The sequence below is a fragment of the Tachysurus vachellii genome, chromosome 18, assembly GCF_030014155.1.
Source record: "Tachysurus vachellii isolate PV-2020 chromosome 18, HZAU_Pvac_v1, whole genome shotgun sequence".
Classification (NCBI taxonomy): domain Eukaryota; kingdom Metazoa; phylum Chordata; class Actinopteri; order Siluriformes; family Bagridae; genus Tachysurus; species Tachysurus vachellii.
Genome location: NC_083477.1, coordinates 14,805,247 through 14,824,376, shown reverse-complemented (window position 1 = coordinate 14,824,376; position 19,130 = coordinate 14,805,247). Strand labels below are relative to the sequence as shown.

The following is a 19,130-nucleotide window of genomic DNA, read 5'->3' as shown; positions in this document are numbered from 1 at the left end:
ACTCAGTTCTGAAAAAGGATGATGCTTTATTTGAATACTTCTTTAGCAGAAGACAGAATAAATGAAGACATCTGCTTAAAAAGTTGTGGTGTGTACATATTTTATGAAAAACCTGGATTTCCAAACCCCACAAGTTTCTGCACATCTGTAATCTCCTGCAGCAGTGTCTCAGACGCCTTGAACTGTCAAAGATCAGTACATGTAGATGACCTATTTACATTCATACAAATCTTTATGTATATTTATGTTTTTATTATGTATATATATATATATATATATATATATATATTTTTTTTTTTTTTTTTTTTTGAGTATTATTCAAAAGATTACATCAACAATAAACCTATTTAAAAAGACAACCAACCTTTACAGCATACTTGTATGACTGCTCTGCTTCAAGTTTCCTTCCAGTCTGAAAAAGCAATAATGTGCATTAAAGTTAACCAAGTAAAGGAAAAAACAGAATTCAGCATGCGGTTCTAGGTAAATAACATGACATAAAGCAGAGATACTGTTTCTTTAGCTGATTGTGATTATTTTTAACAGCACAGTGATATTAACAGAATTGTCAAAAATTAGTGAAAAATATTTAAATTATTACATACCTGTAAACAAATCAGTGACAGGTAGCCCCAGACTTCAGGGTTCCTGTTATTGAGGGCATTAGCTTCAGTCAGGGCATCCTCAGCCTCAGTCAACTCCCCCAACTAATTCCACAAACAAACAAATGACATATGGGAGAACCACCGTAATGAAATGTTTATCATATTTTCAAACATGCAGGTCATAAAACAAGACCCTTTTGAATGGGACACTATTATATATTTAACCTAGTGGAATGTTCACAAAATTAGTTAGTTCTTATTATAATTTACATTTAACCAACACTTTATTGAAGATCTGAATGTGAAGAATGTCGTCATTCATGTAATTATCCAATCAGACACTCAGCCACAGCGCAATTCATACAATCAAGCAGATCCAGGTTACATTTCATTTCAGGCATTTAGCAGACTCCCTTATCCAGAGTGACTTACATTTTTATTTCAATTTATACAACTGAGCAATTGAGGGCTAAGGGCCTTGCTCAGGGGTCCATCAGTGGCAGCTTGGTGGAGCTGGGATTCAAACTGGGATTCCGATTGTTGGTGCCAGACAGGCTGGTTTGAGTATTTCAGAAACTGTCAGGATTTTGATTTGATTTGATTGACAGGAAGATTATAGTATCTCAAGTAACCACATTTACAATAACGAACAAGCATTTGAATAGCATCTTAGAATATGCTGCATTCATTTTATATAGTGAAACTCTTACATTTATATGTATTTATTTAGCAGATACTTTTATCGTAAGTGACTTATTAATTAGGAAATACAAGCATAGCAACATATCAAACAGAGGTCAACAGAAGTAGTTACAAACTACCATATAAGATTTTAATTGAGTGTTAAAAAAGCAAAGTATGCAGAGTAGAGAGCTGGTTACTTGGAATTACATTCCATCGCTGAGGAATAGTCAGGTTGAAAGTTCCTGAAAGGGACATCATGGCTCACAGAGTAGGAGCATTAACTGTTTACAGGTTGCAGGAGGAACATAAACCTCAAGGAGAGTGAGTTAGGGGAGTACTGTTCCTGGCATGGTCTTGTATGTAAGCTCAAGGCTGAATTTAATTTGAGTGGATACAGGTACCAAGTGGAGGGAGATGGGAAAGGGGGGCATGGGTCCTTTTGTCATTGTAGAAACTATACACGAGCAGATTCGAAAAATGTTGCCTGGTCTGTTTGGCACCAACAGTCATGTCATTCTGATGTTTGATGTGATCATTAACTGGATGATTTATTGTTTTGCACTGTACACCTGCCATGTGATTGGCTGATTGGATATATAGACAAATGTGTAGGTATGTAGGTATCTGCCAAATGCTGTAAATGTATTCAAACATTCCTAATAAAGTGAATGGTGTGTGTATGTTGTAACAGTTGCTCACTAACAAGCCTCTCTTTTAGATCTCTGTTGAAGCAGCTCATCAGAATACTGAGAAAATGGACTTATAAAGTGCTGAGATATAAAACTCCTTTCATTAATGTTTAAAAGCATCTTCTGTACACCTTCTGATATATAACATTTGACAAATCAGTGCCTTTTTTTTTTAAATGAAGTTATACAGTCAAGGTTGTGCTGGTCTTCCAGTAAGTGTTTATAGGTTTGTTGTAGATGTGATGTCACCATCTTTCTCGATTGTGAATTATGTACTTACCCTGTAGCAGGCAATCCCCAGCCCGAGCCAGGTGAGACAGGAGGGAGAACTCTTACAGGCAAGCAGGTATGTAGGCTTTGCTTTCTCATACTACAATGGCATGTAAACAGATTGAAAATGCCTTTTAGTCATGCACATCATTTAATTGTCTAATATATGTCTAGTAATTAAAAGAAACATTATTCCACATATCCAGCCACTTTGATTTATCTCAGAAAAGCCTTGTATAATGTATAATGAAGAACACACTGTTTGTGAAGCAGGTGTTATCTCACCTGTTCTTTTTGTAAGTAGATGGAGCCCAGACGCAGGTAAACAGTATGCGTGTCTGAAGCATCTGTTACAAAATCAAGCGTTCTCTCATAAGACTCTTGAGCTTGATTGTAATCCTTTATCATATAGTACATGTGACCACAGAGAGCCCACGCATCAGGGTTCTGAACAACAACAACAACAAAAAAATCACATTTAGCATCTTACAGGGTAAATCGCACTGATTCTAAGTTCTAACACAAAATGTTATAATCAGTGCTTCACAAAGAACTGGACAGATTAACCATATTTGGCATCAGCTAAAAACAAATGTTTATGTAATTTTGTCGATATCCAAAGCATCTCAAAGCAACTTCACAGAGTATAAGAAAGTTCAAGTTCAATATTTTATATTAGACTTATATTTACATTTATTTGTATTTATCCCTAATGAGCAAGCCTCAGGTGAATATGGCAAGGAAAAATTACCTGAGATGGTATGAGGAAGCTTCAAAAGGAAACCCATCCTCATTTGAGTTTCACCAGAGAGTGTAATTATAAATCATTATAACACAAAAGAGTGTGACATCAGAAACTATCTTGATTATAACTAATGTCCTTTCTACAGTCATATACAGTCTCATAAATTAGCGTAACATCTGAATTCATTATAGATTTAACACTAAATGTTAAACTGTTGTATTCTTCTATTGTTATGCTTTTCCAGGCTTGCTTTTGCATTGATTTGGAAGGGTTTCTTCCTTCAGTCTCTTCTTCAGGAGGTGAAATGATGCCCAATTGGGTAAAGGTCTTGTGATTGACTCGGCCAAACTAAAACCTTCCACGTTTCCCCTGAGCCTGTTCCAGAACCAGCTATGCAAGCCCAAGCCAGAACACTACCGCCACCATGTTTCACAGTTGAGTTTGTATGTTTTGGACCTTAAGCAGAACCTTTCATTCTCTACAGTGTTAACCAGGTAGCTTAAATGCAATCCTGATTTATTCCATCCAGTTTTCAAAGTTTAATCAAGGTTAAAGCATAATGTTTGCTCTACGTTTAATTAAACAGTAACTCATTATATGAGCAGATGTTTTATACTTTCTACTTGAATGTTAAAAAACGTATTGTGCTTATAGACTAATAATCCAGAAGACACATCACATACTTGAAAGTTATGACTGAGGGCCTGCTGCAGACTCGCCTCAGCACTGCTGTACTCTCCTCTCAGCAGCTGTATTTGGGTCAGCGCCAAATAATATGAGCTGCTTGGCCCTCCATCTGGACACAACAACTCCTGAGCCAAAGCCCTCTGAGCCATCTTGGATACATACACACACACACACGAATATAATTACATTCAGCATACAATTACATATAATCCACTATCTAAGGAATAAATCATATTAAGGAACGCTGTTACATGAAAATAATCAAAAGCAAGGTGATGTGATGCAGTTCACTACTAGTCCACAGTCCACTATGCAGTCCACTAAAAAACATCTGATCTGTTTCAAAATGCTTCATAATATCAGTGAGTATTTTTCTTTGCTAAATATAATTTTATAACTTTGGAGGGCTTTGGATCACCTGTAAGGCATAACTCTCTAGTAGAAACTTTGCCGTCTCCATGTAGATGGTGGTGCTAACTCCAGGGGAAGACTGATGGTCTCTTGTTTTGTCATCCTCTTCTGCTCTGACTTTCTGCCTGCTCTGAGGTTTGTCCTGTCCTTCTGTCTCACCTGTGTGTTCTTTCACAGCTGCAAAATCAAAACTGTTAGCCTGATATTAGCTACTGTGTATTCCATCATGAAGGTCATGACAATGTGGGAAAAAAATAATAAAAATGTGTAGAATGTCTTCATTTATTGTAGCATTAGAATTTTACCTTCACTGGTAAAATTGAGAGAACTAAGAGATCCAGACAGGATTTAGTATGACAATGCACCTGTGCAGTGAGGAAAATCCATAATCCATTGTGTGCTACGGTTGACATGAAAGAACTCTAGTGTGCTGCACAGAGTCCTGACCTCAACCCCATTAAACACCTTTGGGATGAATGGAAACACTGCACACCAGGCTTGACACCAATGTCTGAATTCTCTACTGGCTGAATGAGTACAATCCCAACAGCCATGTTCCAAAATCTTGAGGAAAGACTTCCCAGAAGAGTGGAGGTCATAACAAAGGGAGGACTAAATCAAAACTGGAATGTTCACCATGTGTCCACAAACCTTTGGCAATATGTTTTAGATTTGAGTGTAAGAGGTGAAACATTAAGTGAATGCATATCTTGAGTTTTGTATTCAGTGAATGAATTGAGCCTAAATGTAGAGACAAATCTTTGTACTCGTAGTGTTTCATGGAGAAAGTTCTCTTTGCATTTTCCATGCTGATTTACCAGAAAATGTAGAAAGTGTTTTGGGTTATTATGTTGGCTTTGTAGAAGCCAACATTCTGTTTTCCTATTTAAGCTTAGACAAAAATTTATCAAGAGTAACTCCTCCTAGAGCTTTCGAGCCACATGCACCAAATTCGGATATGTTGTAGACCCTGGTCTGAAGTTTGTTGCTATTACTTTCCTAAGCGATCCGAGTACTGGTACTTCTGGTACTGGGTCTCAAATTGGCCTTTTTTCCCATAGACTCCCATTATAAAATTTGGAGGTTTATAACTCGGCAAGCTTTCGAACTATTTACACCAAACTCGACCAGCTCCTTTAGGGTGATACTCTGAACAGACTTTTAAATTGGTGCACCGACTGGCCTTTCGGTTGTGCCGCAGCCCCGCACCCAATATATGCAAAATCAAAAAACTTTTTACAACATGTACATGTGACATATCAAAACACTCAGAACAATGAAGGGAACTTCCTCACATGTATTCTGATGTCACGTGATGTCTACATTTAGGCTCAATTCATTCACTGAATACAAAACTCATGATATGCAGTCATCGACATGTGACATATCAAAACACTCAGCCCAATGTGGGGAACTTCCTCAAGAGTATTCAGATGATGCCACATGCTCATCTCCACTTACTTCCAAATGTTTCTGCACCCTAGCTTTCTGTCCACTTGCCTCCAAAAGTTAAACTAACCCTTATGTCCACTCTCCTCCAAAAAGCACCGGCCTTTGTACTTGCATCCTCAAAGCCAACATCAACGTTTGTCGTGACGAACTTTACAAATCTAGTTGGAATAATTTTATTTTTCACATGAAAAATTGGAAAAATTTTATTCTTCACATGAAAATAAAATAAAAACTGCTACAGGCTGAGGTAATTGCCTAAACTAAGCTCTAGCTTCCGAATGGTCAAAGTTACCACTTAGGCTACAATATTGTTACTACTACTACTACTACTACTACTACTACTACTACTACTACATGAGCAGTTCAAAAACATACATTTATCAGGCTTCACATGTCTTCTTGTAGCTTAGTAATCTAATGTTAGAATTTAATAAAGTCTTTGGGGATTTCTGCAGAAGAATTCAGATTACGTGCAAAAACTAGAATGAGCTTCAACGAGAATTAGATTGTGCCATTTAACTGTTCTATAAATAGAAGCTTAACTTCATTAAATGTAGATCTGACATCTATAGAAATCTGAAAAATGAGTAGATTGTATTGTATAAAGCCCAAGAACAGTACCATTTACTGAACCATGAAATAAGAAATAATTCACCTGGTTCATCCACCAGCTTATTATCTTCTGAATGAGTGTTACTGTCACACACAGTCTTTGTTGTCTGCTCTGGGCTGCTACACTCCAGGGCTGCTCTCTGCTGCTTAGTTGCTTCCATGAAAGCCATTTCTGCTTGGATGAAGTTCTCCTGGGCCAAGTAAAACAAGCCTGCACACATAAAACATATCTATTTTGGAGATAATGATAAGACAGGCCTTCACTGGGATGTGTTTATACCCAGATGGATCCAGGCATGATATAGAGAAATATAATTTAGACACAGTAACCCTAACTGATCTTTGTATACCAGGCCAACTTAAAGTCAACTGTTTTTGTGGCTATTAATCCATGTTTGCCTTGACAATCATTTTCACATTTATGAGTCTCCAGTAAAATAAAAGCCAGGTTTTGACCAGATGTACTTCGTTGAAGGCTTTGCAAAACTGGCCAGCACATGAGCAGATTTGTCAATAACAACTTTGCTGTTATACCCAACTGGGTGTTTTATATATAAATTATTTTATATTTAAATTATTACAGGAACACTTTAAATATCGTTTCTCATAATGATCAAGATCATGAACACCCATGGCTCATAGCCAATACAGCAAACCTGGCTATGCTCTTGTGTGGGAGCATACTGTCTCTTCCCTGTCAATCACAGTGACACCAGCCAACTGTGGGTGTCAGAGAGCTCATGTATGTGGAAGTTTACAGATAACACTTTCCTCCATGTGTGCAGCTCATGAGCAGTTTAAAAAGATGAAGTTGGTATTCATATAGAAGCATGTGTTAGATTTCACCTTTCCTGGCTGCCATATGGTATTAAAGAGCTGGTTGGTAGTGGTGGGAGAAAGAAAAAAAACAACAGTAGCATTACTTATTTCATACTGGTCTTACCAAATGTGGTCCAGGTGACCACGGAGCTTGAATTGATACATGTGGCTCTTTCGAAAAAGGTCTCTGCCTCTTCACAACAATTGTTCATTTCTGACAGAATTCCACACAGAAGTAAGCTGGAGAAGACAAGTGAACATTTCAAGAATTGATTTTTACATATGTGTACATTATATGGCTTTGTGGACAGCTGACCATAACAATCATAAGTGTTTTTTAAACATCCCTTTCCAGATTTAGTTCCTTTGCTATAATAAGCTCCACTCTTTTGGGAATGCTTTCCTCTAGCTGTTGTATCATGGCTGTGGGGATTTGCATTTATTCAGCTACAAGAGCTTTAGTGAAGGCAGGCACTGACATTGGATGAGCAGGCCTGATGTGTAGACAGTGTTCTAGTTCAACTTAAATGTGTTTGGTGGGGTTGAGGTCAGGGCTCTGTGCAAGACACACAAATTCTTCCATAACATTCTTGCTTTGCACACTGGAGCGTTATCATTCTGGAACATAACTGGGCCCCTTTGTTGCAGTGAAGGGAAATATGAGTGCAGCATATAAAGACATCCAATCTATTTGTGTACATACAACTTTAGTGGCAGCAGTTTGAAGAAGACTGATATATGGATGCAGTGGTCAGGTGTCCACATACATTTGTCTATGTATCACATGTTTCACAATGAAATGCAACACAAACTATGAACTTCACACCTGGGTATGTGCTCTTGGTCTACAGACACGGCCAGATGGAAACACTCCTTTGCCTTCACATATTCAGCAGTGCACATGTAAAGCACACCATAATCAAACCAGTGGGATGGATTGCTTCGGTCTTGAGCCAGTTGCTGCAAAGAGAGAAATGGTTTTGAATGGTTTTTAGTTTTATTTTTTTTATATTAATGCTTCTTCTCTATTATTACTATGCACCAACACACCAAGACAAATTCTTGATTCTTATCACAAAGCAAAACTATTAATAAGATTATCGGAATAAGTGACATGAACCTCTTGGTAATAGTGGGCAGCTAGCTGATAATCCTCATGTAGCAGAGCCTCTTTGGCAAATTGCCTAAGCTGATTGCAGTCCAGCAGGGGCTGAGCCTGGAGCTCTTGTTCTTCAGCTGATAAGGTCTGCAGGATGGTCAGGGAGAAAAGCTGTTTGCCAGTCTGATTTTAAAATCATTTTCAAAAAGTGTTCTAGTGTCCAATGACCATTATTCCAACAAGCATGCATTCACAGACAGGAATATACAGATAGTAGATACATCACAAGCCAGACAACCAAGTAATTAACTTGACCAGAAAGTCATTGCCACACCTTATTAAGTGCAACATGCATCTCATCCACCAGGAAGCTGTAAAGTTGACTCAAAAAAGCCTGCAGCTGCTCTGGGTTGGTGAAAGCCTCCGTTCTCAGCATCTTCTCACGCACAATTCGTACTACTGAATACTTGGAACAGACAAAATCAATAAACTGGTCATCCTATGTATAAAGTAAAGTCTACTAAAGCAGGTTATATACCTTATGTTATATAACAGGGTATATAACATAATTTTATTAATATTTAATATGGATAATGGATATTTCTATGTAGTTTGTAGCTATTTCTTTTATTCTTTTTTATTTTATGTTTTATAAGAACCAGACAGTCAAAAAGCATTTCACAACATGTTGTACTGTATATATTTGTGTATGTGTCAATATATAATTCAATTTTGAATTTATTTACTTGTAACAGTTAATCTGGCAGTAGTATTATAACTCAGGTTTCATGGATGTTCCACAACAATAGCGTATGCTGTGCCATTCTTTAATAACCAAAAAATGTATTTTCAAACTGAGGTGCTATATAAACACATACAGACATTCTGATATAGGAACATAACATATGTAATTTTCACGTCATGCTGCATGGTGCCACTTTGCTGTTAATTATTTTCCTGTAACAGAACACTTTAATGTTTTCAAGTCACACCAACTCATAACCTACTTTCATTTGCTCCTTAAAGGCGAAGTATTTCCCAGAGCAGTTCAGCTCTCCGAACAACTGAGTTTTGCGCTGCTCTTGGGTAGCAGGGTCGAGAGGCTTGGCACAAGGAACGAATGCAGCTCCAAACATCTGCTCATACTGCTGCAACACCTGCGCTGCTACGTTCATTATCTGTGCCTGGTATTCCTGCACAGACTGCACCAAAAACCCACGCAGACTAATTATTTTTTTACCAGGTGTATTTAAATGCATTTAAAGGGTATAAACATTGTAGCATTGTAGAATAGGAGAGAGAGAGAGAGAGAGAGAGAGAGAGAGAGAGAGAGAGACAGAGAGAGAGAGAGAGAGAGAGAGAGAGAGAGAGAGAGAGAGAGAGAGAGAGAGAGAGAGAGAGACAGAGAGAGAGAGACAGAGAGAGAGAGTCTCAATAATCACAGAGTTAAAGAGTTTTGAAGTACTAGCTTGACCAGGCCATTCACTGTCCCTGTCCCTGAAAGCCATGCTAGCTCTACTAGGAAGGAGGTCACACCATCTTTACTGGGAATGACTGTGAGTGACAGTCACACAGGTCAAGCCTCATTCATTAGGACTGATGGGAACAGAGGTAATGTATCCTTCACTAGGACTGTAAGATATGCCATGGAGAAATAGTGTAATATAAACAAAATAAATGTGAGATTTAACTTACTATTACAAACATATTAATATTAGATTCAAATATTAAGACTCAAGTTGTTGAATCTTAGTCTGAGTTTATGTATTTGTAACAGAAAAATGTAGGTTATTTTAACATTTGAGACAAAAAAATGCAAAATTGAGTGAGACTGTTTTCATGTTTTGGTAAATTATACAGGCATATGTAACAACTGAAGAGATGAGGTCAGCTGAACGGTTTCATTGAAGATGAAAGCGCATTATAATAAATTATTAAGCATTTGTTTTGCAAGCAACAGAAACTGTACAAGACAAACTGTCCCTTTAAAGAGAGTCAGTGTATTCAGGGCGTAACTAACATAAATTTAGTTCACTTTCCACAGGAGAGCAACACAGACAAATGGACAGAGCATGGATTCAAATAGGGAGAGAGAGAGAGAGAGAGAGACAGAGAGAGACAGAGAGAGAGTGAGAGAGTGAGAGGGAGAGAGTGTGCATGTGTGTGTATGTTGCTTCTCTCTTACTCTCTCTGCTCCGGCTGCATGCCAGTGTCGTGGAGGCCTGGGAGGAACCAGGTCCCTCACTCTACAGCACAAACAGGTTCACAAAAGCATTCAGTCAGTGCATATAATCTCTTAATGCCATTCCAACACACAATATAACATATAAAATATACTAGATATTTAAAGTAATTTAAAAAAGTAACAATTACCTTCTTGCTAGCTCCTCTGGCTGTCTTTTTGGAACCAACGGTTTCTCCAAAGCAATTTCAATAACGATGTATGATCTCGCATCTGCATACATCTATCAATACATTTCCCATTAGCTGCACAAAATTGTCTAAAAGTCTGAAAGGTTCAGTATTCTTTTTTGATCAAACAGACCAACCTGAGCATCTGTATTCACTTGCAGTTCAACGTCGGTCACACTCTCTGCTTTTCCAGGTATTGTCTGTAAAGATAGCAATTATATCTTTGCTGGAGTGCCATTTCTATTTATTTATCATTTACTCCTAATAGATGATCGAAATAAATAGTTGTCAAAGCACAGGTTCATAGTTCAGTACAGAACACAGTCAAACAACCAAATATCAAGTAAATTCACCATGCAACAGGCAGAAAGTTTTCAGAACCACACGTAAAACTAAAACAATATATAGAAAAATAAGCTAAAAAAAACTTGGAGCTGAGACTTGGAGCTAACAATACATGCAAGACAAAACAAGAACAACAACAACATATCAGATGGGTATAATGTATATGCAAAGTAAAAATGTGACACAGTGGGAGTAATAGTGAGGAACAGGTGGTCAATAATTAGAGCAAGTGTTCAGAACAGACCTGGAGGAGAAGGCCTTTGGGACAGCCAGTGGCATATGGTCAACATTCAGTATGACAGGATTTTGCTTGTTATAATGCCACACACAGGTGCATGGTCTAACCTGATACGTACACACATGCTGGTAACTTGTAACTAAACTAGATCGATTTTTGTGCTGCTTCTGTACAGAGTGGTGCATGAGAGGTTTTCCCAGCAGTCTCTGTGTGAGATATATTCAAAGTTATAAATGTTAGTATAGAAATACTAAATGTGAGAAAGCTTGTGAGAAGCTGCATCTCATTTTAAGTTTAAACAGTGAGTTAAACTGTTGTAAAGGCATATACTCATGAGTGTAGTAAAATAGAGCTTTCTTTAATAAAAGCCTGAAAATAGCAAGTAAAAAAATAAAAATAAATATTCAGTAATATTCAATAATAAAATGTCAGTTACATAGATTTTAATCACAGTTTGAAGCGACACTGATCCAAAATCTGAGCATGTATGCTTCAGCAGCTTAGGTTTAATAGTAAAACTGATTGGATTTAAGTATAGTCTAATCTATGTCCAATACTAAATTTGGCATTTGTTGACACACAGTGTTTAAAAGGACTTTTTATTCAGTCTATTCATTACAAAGTATTTGCTCAGGTCACACTAATTGTCTTTTCCAAGCCTTCTGTTATTGTGCTGATTTCAAGTTGCCTGTGTTACTCTGTGTTGTTTCCTGAAGGTGCTGCATGGGTATCTGGCAGGTATTAGACTTGCAGGGTGACCCTTTTTTTTAAAAAGAATAAATATCCAATCTATCTATCTAAGGATCTTGTTTAATCCCTACTTGTAAGGCTAGGACATGTAGGTATGTAAAAGGCATTAGAGTGTGTCGACGTGGCAGGAAACTGATGCTCTCTTGGTGTCATGACGATCAACCATCTGCAGTGAAGCCACCAATCTGCTTCTTTTTACAACTAATTGCTTTTGGAAGCCTGTTTTTGTTACAGATCCGGATCCAAGCACAGAGGATATGAGCCACCAAGCTGCGCCACATAGGAGATGATAAGTGGGCATCTGCATCTCTACACAGCTTCATGAAGCACGTTTAAATTGCTTTTCTTTATCAAATGTCATAATTTCATTGATAATGTGCTGTTCAGAGTCACTTTTCAAAGCAACTGAACCCTCTCACAGTTTCTTCCTTTTGCTCAACAGAGAAAAAAATAATATTACCTTAAAGCTGAATTGGACAACAAACCTACACTTTCACTAAAATATGGAATTAAAACTTTATTTAAGTTGTATTTAAGTTGCCTGTTTTATTTTTAATATGTCACTCATATTTGCTCACATAATAATAAGGGCACCACTGGACATGGACATTTATGGTAAGAATCCACTGGAATTGAATAGTCTATTCATTTCCATCCCGGCCAGTCATTCTCTGTACATTCTCAACTCAATTTATCAGCAGCCCTTTATAAGCTGATCCTGCTGAGTTTGTGTGGGGAAAAATTTAAATATACAGAGCATAGTACAGACTGCTGCTGATGTCCTTTGCTCATCCAACTAGATATGTAGGTCTGTGTAAGGAACATCACTTTGTTTTTTGAGTCACAGTTACACTTGTTACTGACATACTATAAAATCTACAAAATTTACAAAAAAAAGTATAGTGCTCACAGCATGGGATCACATAAAATTATATTTGTCCAATGTCTATTTGGAGTCTTTTAACCACAATTTGGGAACCCTGGCTCTATAGAATCTTACATACACATTACATTGAATAGTATATACCTTTTTTATTTCTTCTTTACTGTCTCTTCTGTTTCCCAACACTTTGCTGGATGCTGCCCTGCAGGGGGTTAATGAAGTTGGACGAAGACGAGCTTCTGATAGCTGTGACTTCATGCTCTCGCTCACCACACTTGCCTGCCTGTTGGTCTTCAACATAAACTCGGTTAAACCCCAAATGAAGTACAATGGTAGAGCAAATAATTTGTGAAAAATATGATAGAGGCTAATCAAAAATAATCAAGGAAGCACTACTAGAGAAACTGTTTGATTTTTAATTATACAGTATATGTGTGGTAATCAATGTAAATTATTTCAGTGTAAAAGTCTGTATGGGATGATGCCCACTCCTACTTTCTTTAGTAGGTCAGATTCAGAGAATGGGTGGATTCTGTACGCTCCACGGATACGCTTGACTCCAGGATACAGCAAAGGTGCAAAGTCGACATAGGCAACTCCATGAAAAGAAATCTGAATGTCATCTTCCAGTTGCTGTATGCAAATGCAAAGAAGAATAATTCATAAAAAAGCATAATAAGGAAATAGCATATTAGATAGATATACAGTTTCTTACTTCATTGCTTACCGTTTTTTCTTTGCCTACTTTTCCTCCTTTTGCTTTGGAAGACTGCGTATATCTCATAACTTCCACTGGCCACAACCTGCATTCAACAATTCTGTCGGACAAACTGACACACAACAACCAACACTGTCATTGGAAGGACGATCTTAATAATACAAAGACAAAAGAAAAGCAAGTACACCCAGTTCCTGGGGAGCTATGCCTCGTTTCAGTGTACTCAGAAGCCAGGACCTCAGATCAGAAAATCTGCAATGGTCATTTAATCTAGAATTCCAGGTTGGACATGATCTATCTTGGCTGAGGTTGTCAACATAAGCATAGCTGATACCCAAACCAAAATGACATCAAACTCAAAATCATTTTAACTTTGCAAAAGATAGATTATTGATATTTTTATGAACACTTTGTTCTTCACAGTTTGCAAACTAACCTAAACCTGATCCAGTAAGAGTTGGGATGAAAAACAGTGGATTACAGTAAAATAGGCAGTTATTAAGCACAAAAGTGTTTTCAAACCATGTAGCTGAATCAATAAAACAGCGACGCTCTGTATCCCAGCTCACTCTTTTTCTGTTGCACTCAGCGTTAGCTTGGAATACTTCACCCTGTTACACAGACATGTTAATTAGCTGTCACTGCATGAACATCAAACTTGTCTTATTAGAAAAGAATTCATTTAAAACATCCAGGCATACCTCAACAGTATTACGGTCAATATGCTCCAGTTTAACAGGCTCGTCAACAATGAACATGCCTGGGATGAAATGGGCATCTGGGGCAAGAAATGAACCAAGGGGCCATTTTTTGCCTCTAGGCACAGGCTCTCTTTCACCACCCATTTTTAATATGCCATTGGAGAACAACAATAACTGCTCTTTCTGAAAAAGAACATTTTTTTTTTTTACTTTTGCATTTTATATTCACATTTAAGCGTTTGGCTATGAATAAAAGTGGAATTTTAAAATAGCAGGATTTTGTGATGTAAAATAATGAAACCAAGCTAAATCATGTTGCAGTGTTTCCTCCCTCAGTGTGAAATTACAATCTAAGAAAATTAAATAAAAAACAAACAAATGAAAAATAACAAAATTACAATAACCCAAGTGTGCACACCCCAACTAAATAATTTGTTGAAGCAGCATTTGATTCTATTACACCACTCATTTTGGGTAAATGCATGGGACAGCTTCACTTGACAATATTTTCCCATTTCTTTTTAGGAAAACATATTCTAACATTTCTGTTTCATTTCAACAAGTAAGATAAGACATACATTCTTTGTAAGCTCTTTGCATCTTTTTAGTAGTCAGATGAAACCATGGAAATGCAGACAAATTACTAAAAATCAGTGGAAAGTTATTTGGGGTTAATCAGAATCATTTCATTGATTTTGAACTTGAGCTTGGACATAAGTGAGATCCATCCTGAACACAGCCACATCCTCTATATCTATCATATAAAAGGGTGAACACACTTATGCAACCAATTTATTGTAACCTCTTCCATCCATCCATTCTACACCACTTATATATCCTGCTGGGTTGCAGGGAACCTGGAGCCTATTCCATTAGACTTCCTGGACAGGATGCCAGTCTATCATATGACACAATTGCACAGACACATTATCAAGCTACAGACAATTTAGAGATGCCAATCAAACTAAAATGCATGTATTTGGACTGTGAAAGAAAAGCAGAGTACCCAGAGGAACCATCCAAGGTACAGGCAAAAAAATGCAAATGTTTGTCATAATTTCACATTGAGGATGGAAAATATACAATTGTATGATTGTATGATTGTAAATCATATTTTTGTTCTGACGATTTATCTTGGTTTGATTTTTTTACATAACGGAAACCATTTTAACAGGGGTGTGTTGAATTTAATATCCATTGTATAACTGCTGCAAAATGACATTTTTACAAAACGACTAAAAAATAATAATTATAAGAAGAACAAAAACAAGGATCATTAAACATGAGATGCACACAGACACAAAGTGCTACAGACACTAGCCATAAAACAGCCAGAATACAGTCTTAAATGCACCAAGAAACAATTATATGACAATTATAAATAATATTATGTTACTGAGGAAATGAAAAAAAATTTATTTCTACCAAAAGAGAAAAAAATTCATAATCTCAGAAATGTCAATGTGTATAAAATGGTTCTGTCTAGAGCATAAATTCCCAGTCCTGATCCCAAAAGTACTCTCTGTCCCACACATATTATTGTTTTTACTGCTCCCACACAAGTGGTTCAACTAATTAGATGCATTAAAGTAGGTGTGTTACAGTAGATCAGGGACACTAAATTGGGGTACACTTTTATCACGGACTGGCAAAAGAAATTATATTTATTTTTATTTATTTATTCCTTCATAACCAGTCATAATACATATAGTAATAACTTCTTCTACCTTTTGTGATGTTAGGGGGACTTGCAGAGCAGCTACATAACTGTACTGAGGCCCACTGGCAGCAGTATTCCAAACCTCAGGTACAGAGTAAGCCGTCTCCACTGTGACTGCCAACAGATTAGATTCAGATAGCTGAGTGTCTGAGAGCAACGGCTTTGGTGTACTGACTGTCACCTCCAGTGTTGGCTGTGGAAAGAGGATTCCATAGTCCAGTAAAAAGTCAAATACAAAAAAGATCTTCATCCTCAATCTCTTATCTCATTGCTCTATTGTCCAAGCATATATTGAGTAACTACAGTGGATTTTTCAATTATATGAACTAATAGAAATGTAGTCATTCATTTTTTTGTTCATTTTCTTTCCATTACTGTGGGAACATTCTAGAAGGTCAGTCCACGCTTCTCTATTTTTGGCCACAGATTCCAGCTCCTACTTGGGAATTGTCCAAATATTCCCAAGCCAAATGAGAGATATAATCTATTCAGCAGTGCCTGGCTCTTCCCCAGGGTTTCCATCCAGTGGGACATACCTGATACATTTCTAGCGAGAACTGACTGGCTGCCCAAACCATCTCAACTGGCATTGGACATGCAGAATGGTGGGGGATCATTTGACTACTATACGGAAATGTACAGTTACAAAATTCACTGTCTTTTCTGCTGGAGTCTATAGTTTATCAACAGTAGTTCATAGGAATATCCTAAGCTGTATATGAAAACCCATTAAAATTCATTTGGTTGTCCCACTTAGCTTTCTAAAGAGATCTAAAGCTCTAAATATTTGAGAATTATACCAAACACATCCACTAAATTCCTAGAAAAACTATACTATAGAATGTCATAGGACTTCTAAAAAGGACAATAGAATGCAATGTATATTTGACATTAAGAATAGCATAAAACTCATGGCAGCCTTATACAAATAAGATCATAATAGAACATTATTTTATTAAATTAAATTAGATCCTCATTATTAATACATACAAATCCAATAAGAACCCTATTACTATATACAGCAAATACAGCACTGTATTATGAACTCACATTAAATTCATTGGGTGCCATTCCACGATGCAAATTACCTAACGGAAATTTACCTGTGGATCTTCCCTAAGATCTGGGTATTTAAGAGATTAATAAAAAGTTTGGACTGAAAACTCAGAAAACAATTTGACCTTTTTTCATCCTTTTTCGCAAATCAACTTTATGGTTATGACATCCATCAGGGTCACTGTGAAACCTGAATTCATGGAACACTAGGTGCAGATTGTCAGAGATTTACTACAAATGGGACACCAGTCCATCCCTGAGCAACATTCACACACACACACACACACACACACACACACACACACACACACACACACACACACACACACACTCATTTACTATCAGGGTGGAAACCAGGGATGCCAAAAAAAACATGTTAATGTGGTAAGAATATGTTAAATTCCACCCAGACCCAAACCTGTAGCTCTTTTTCTGTTAGGTAGCATCGCTATCAACTGCAGAAACATGTCCCAAGTATTATTCACCCTAAATAAGCCTGGATCAATTTAGGGTAACCTCTCTGTTAAAAGATAAATAGGGACAAATGTGTATGCATGCATCTGCAAATTTTAAATGTGCATGCCCAATTTTAACTTTATACTCTAGTGCACAATATTCTAGTTTTTAAATACACAGTAAAAACATTTTCCCCCTTCTACCAGGGGTTAAAACAATATCCTTAAAATAAATATTAAAAAATGTTCTCTGTTTTATTTTAGCGCAGTCTCATTGCAGAACACAAACAGACAAATAAGCAACAGAGTGGAACTGTACTTTAAGGACTACTTTTTTTTTTTACTAATTCTATTCAAGAAGGCTTTATGCAGCAATTAGTATACCTTACCTTAATTCCTTTGTCTTGTGAGACAGTGATATAGGGTGATCCATGTGTAGCGTGAAGCACCACAGTGGAGGAGAAGCTACATTGCCCTACAGTTCAAATAGGTCAGAAACTTAGCAACAAAAAACCCTTATAAATATTTTTTCTACTGAAAAGGATCTCAGTTGTTATTGTCATATGTGTGTTAAACCTTGTGTGTTAAAATTGGCTACTAACTTTTATTTTCCTGACAAACTCTCAGGTGAAGTATTGTTAAAATGCAGATTTCCTATTTGACATGTGTGACAAGAATAAGCAAATGCTCACCATGCAACAGAGGGAGCATGTCCACAACAGCTTGGCCCAAGACAGACGTCTTCTCCTCTTTTTGTTTTTCTTCTTTTGGGGAGACCTCAAACAGTGTTACTAAAAAGTCAAAATGACAGAGAAGTTTCAATTAATTTTTACCCTATGCAGAAGGAATTAAATTAGGCTTGCACACGCAAACAACATAATAGTTCCAAGCTGGCAACCCATTTAGTTTGTGGTCTATAAGAACTCAGTACTAGAGCCACATGGTGATAGAACGTAGCATTAGTCCATAACAGCTTCAGAGTTTCTGGTTTGATCCTGTGCTAGGTCAGTAAAGGTATTGTCTATACTAAAAGTGTGAATGATATCATGAATGTGCAGTGGGATGCCATTCTAATCTATCATGAACAGGATAAAACGAAAGAATATTGACTTTATAAATAGAATAACATTCATAACAGTGGATTGTGATTTGGGACGGTGCTTTAAGAGCCACTGGTCCAAATGGCTAATGATAAAATGGACTGTTATCAGTGATACTAACAAACAGGAAGCAAACGATCATGGTAATAAAAGTCAGCAAGTCTTTTCTCCACTCACACACAGATTCACTCACATATAACAGGTTTATGAGCCAGATCGTCTAGCGTGTGGGTCACTTCTGAACATTCAAAGTCACAGGTGAAGCTGTAATTCACGTCTTCGTCCAAAGGCACCTGCACTTTCTGCGAGTCTCCCAGCAGCACACCGTTAAACTCCGCACGCACGAAGCTGAGAAACGGCTGTTTTTTGTTACCTCTCTGAAATGACAGAAAAAGCAGCAGTACAGCATCTGGACGTGTATTCATACTTATTTTAAAATAAATATGGATCTTTGTTTAAAAAAATGGGCATTGAAGGATTTACTAATTAGCGAAAATCAGTTCAAATACGTAGCTGAAATCAACAGAAGATTTATTTTACCAGATTTTCTCCTCGCAATACAGTCATCTGCACTGCACCGGTTGCTCCTTGATCCATGTCGATCCACGATATCAGCTGAAACTCCCTCCGAAAATTGTTGACTTTTTCTCTTAAGTCCAAAACAAGCGTCTCGATGTTT

The 19,130-nt window shown here is 37.1% G+C and overlaps 1 protein-coding gene across 1 annotated transcript; it reads right to left on the bottom strand.

Moving 5' to 3' along the window:
* Positions 1–95: 95 nt before the first annotated feature.
* Positions 96–19,093, bottom strand: cfap70 (cilia and flagella associated protein 70). The gene is made up of 26 exons (XM_060892489.1): positions 18,992–19,093; positions 18,645–18,828; positions 18,044–18,142; positions 17,741–17,826; positions 15,848–16,033; positions 14,121–14,303; positions 13,942–14,030; positions 13,429–13,531; positions 13,197–13,334; positions 12,846–12,992; positions 10,623–10,685; positions 10,447–10,538; positions 10,259–10,319; positions 9,081–9,275; positions 8,408–8,539; positions 8,095–8,220; positions 7,801–7,934; positions 7,099–7,214; positions 6,199–6,366; positions 4,099–4,268; positions 3,677–3,829; positions 2,534–2,695; positions 2,259–2,348; positions 606–707; positions 365–412; positions 96–182 (listed from the first exon to the last, which is right to left on the bottom strand). Exons 1-26 carry the CDS (start codon positions 19,046–19,048, stop codon positions 102–104), a joined length of 3,165 nt encoding a protein of 1,054 aa, XP_060748472.1. The 5' UTR covers positions 19,049–19,093; the 3' UTR covers positions 96–101.
* Positions 19,094–19,130: the final 37 nt, after the last annotated feature.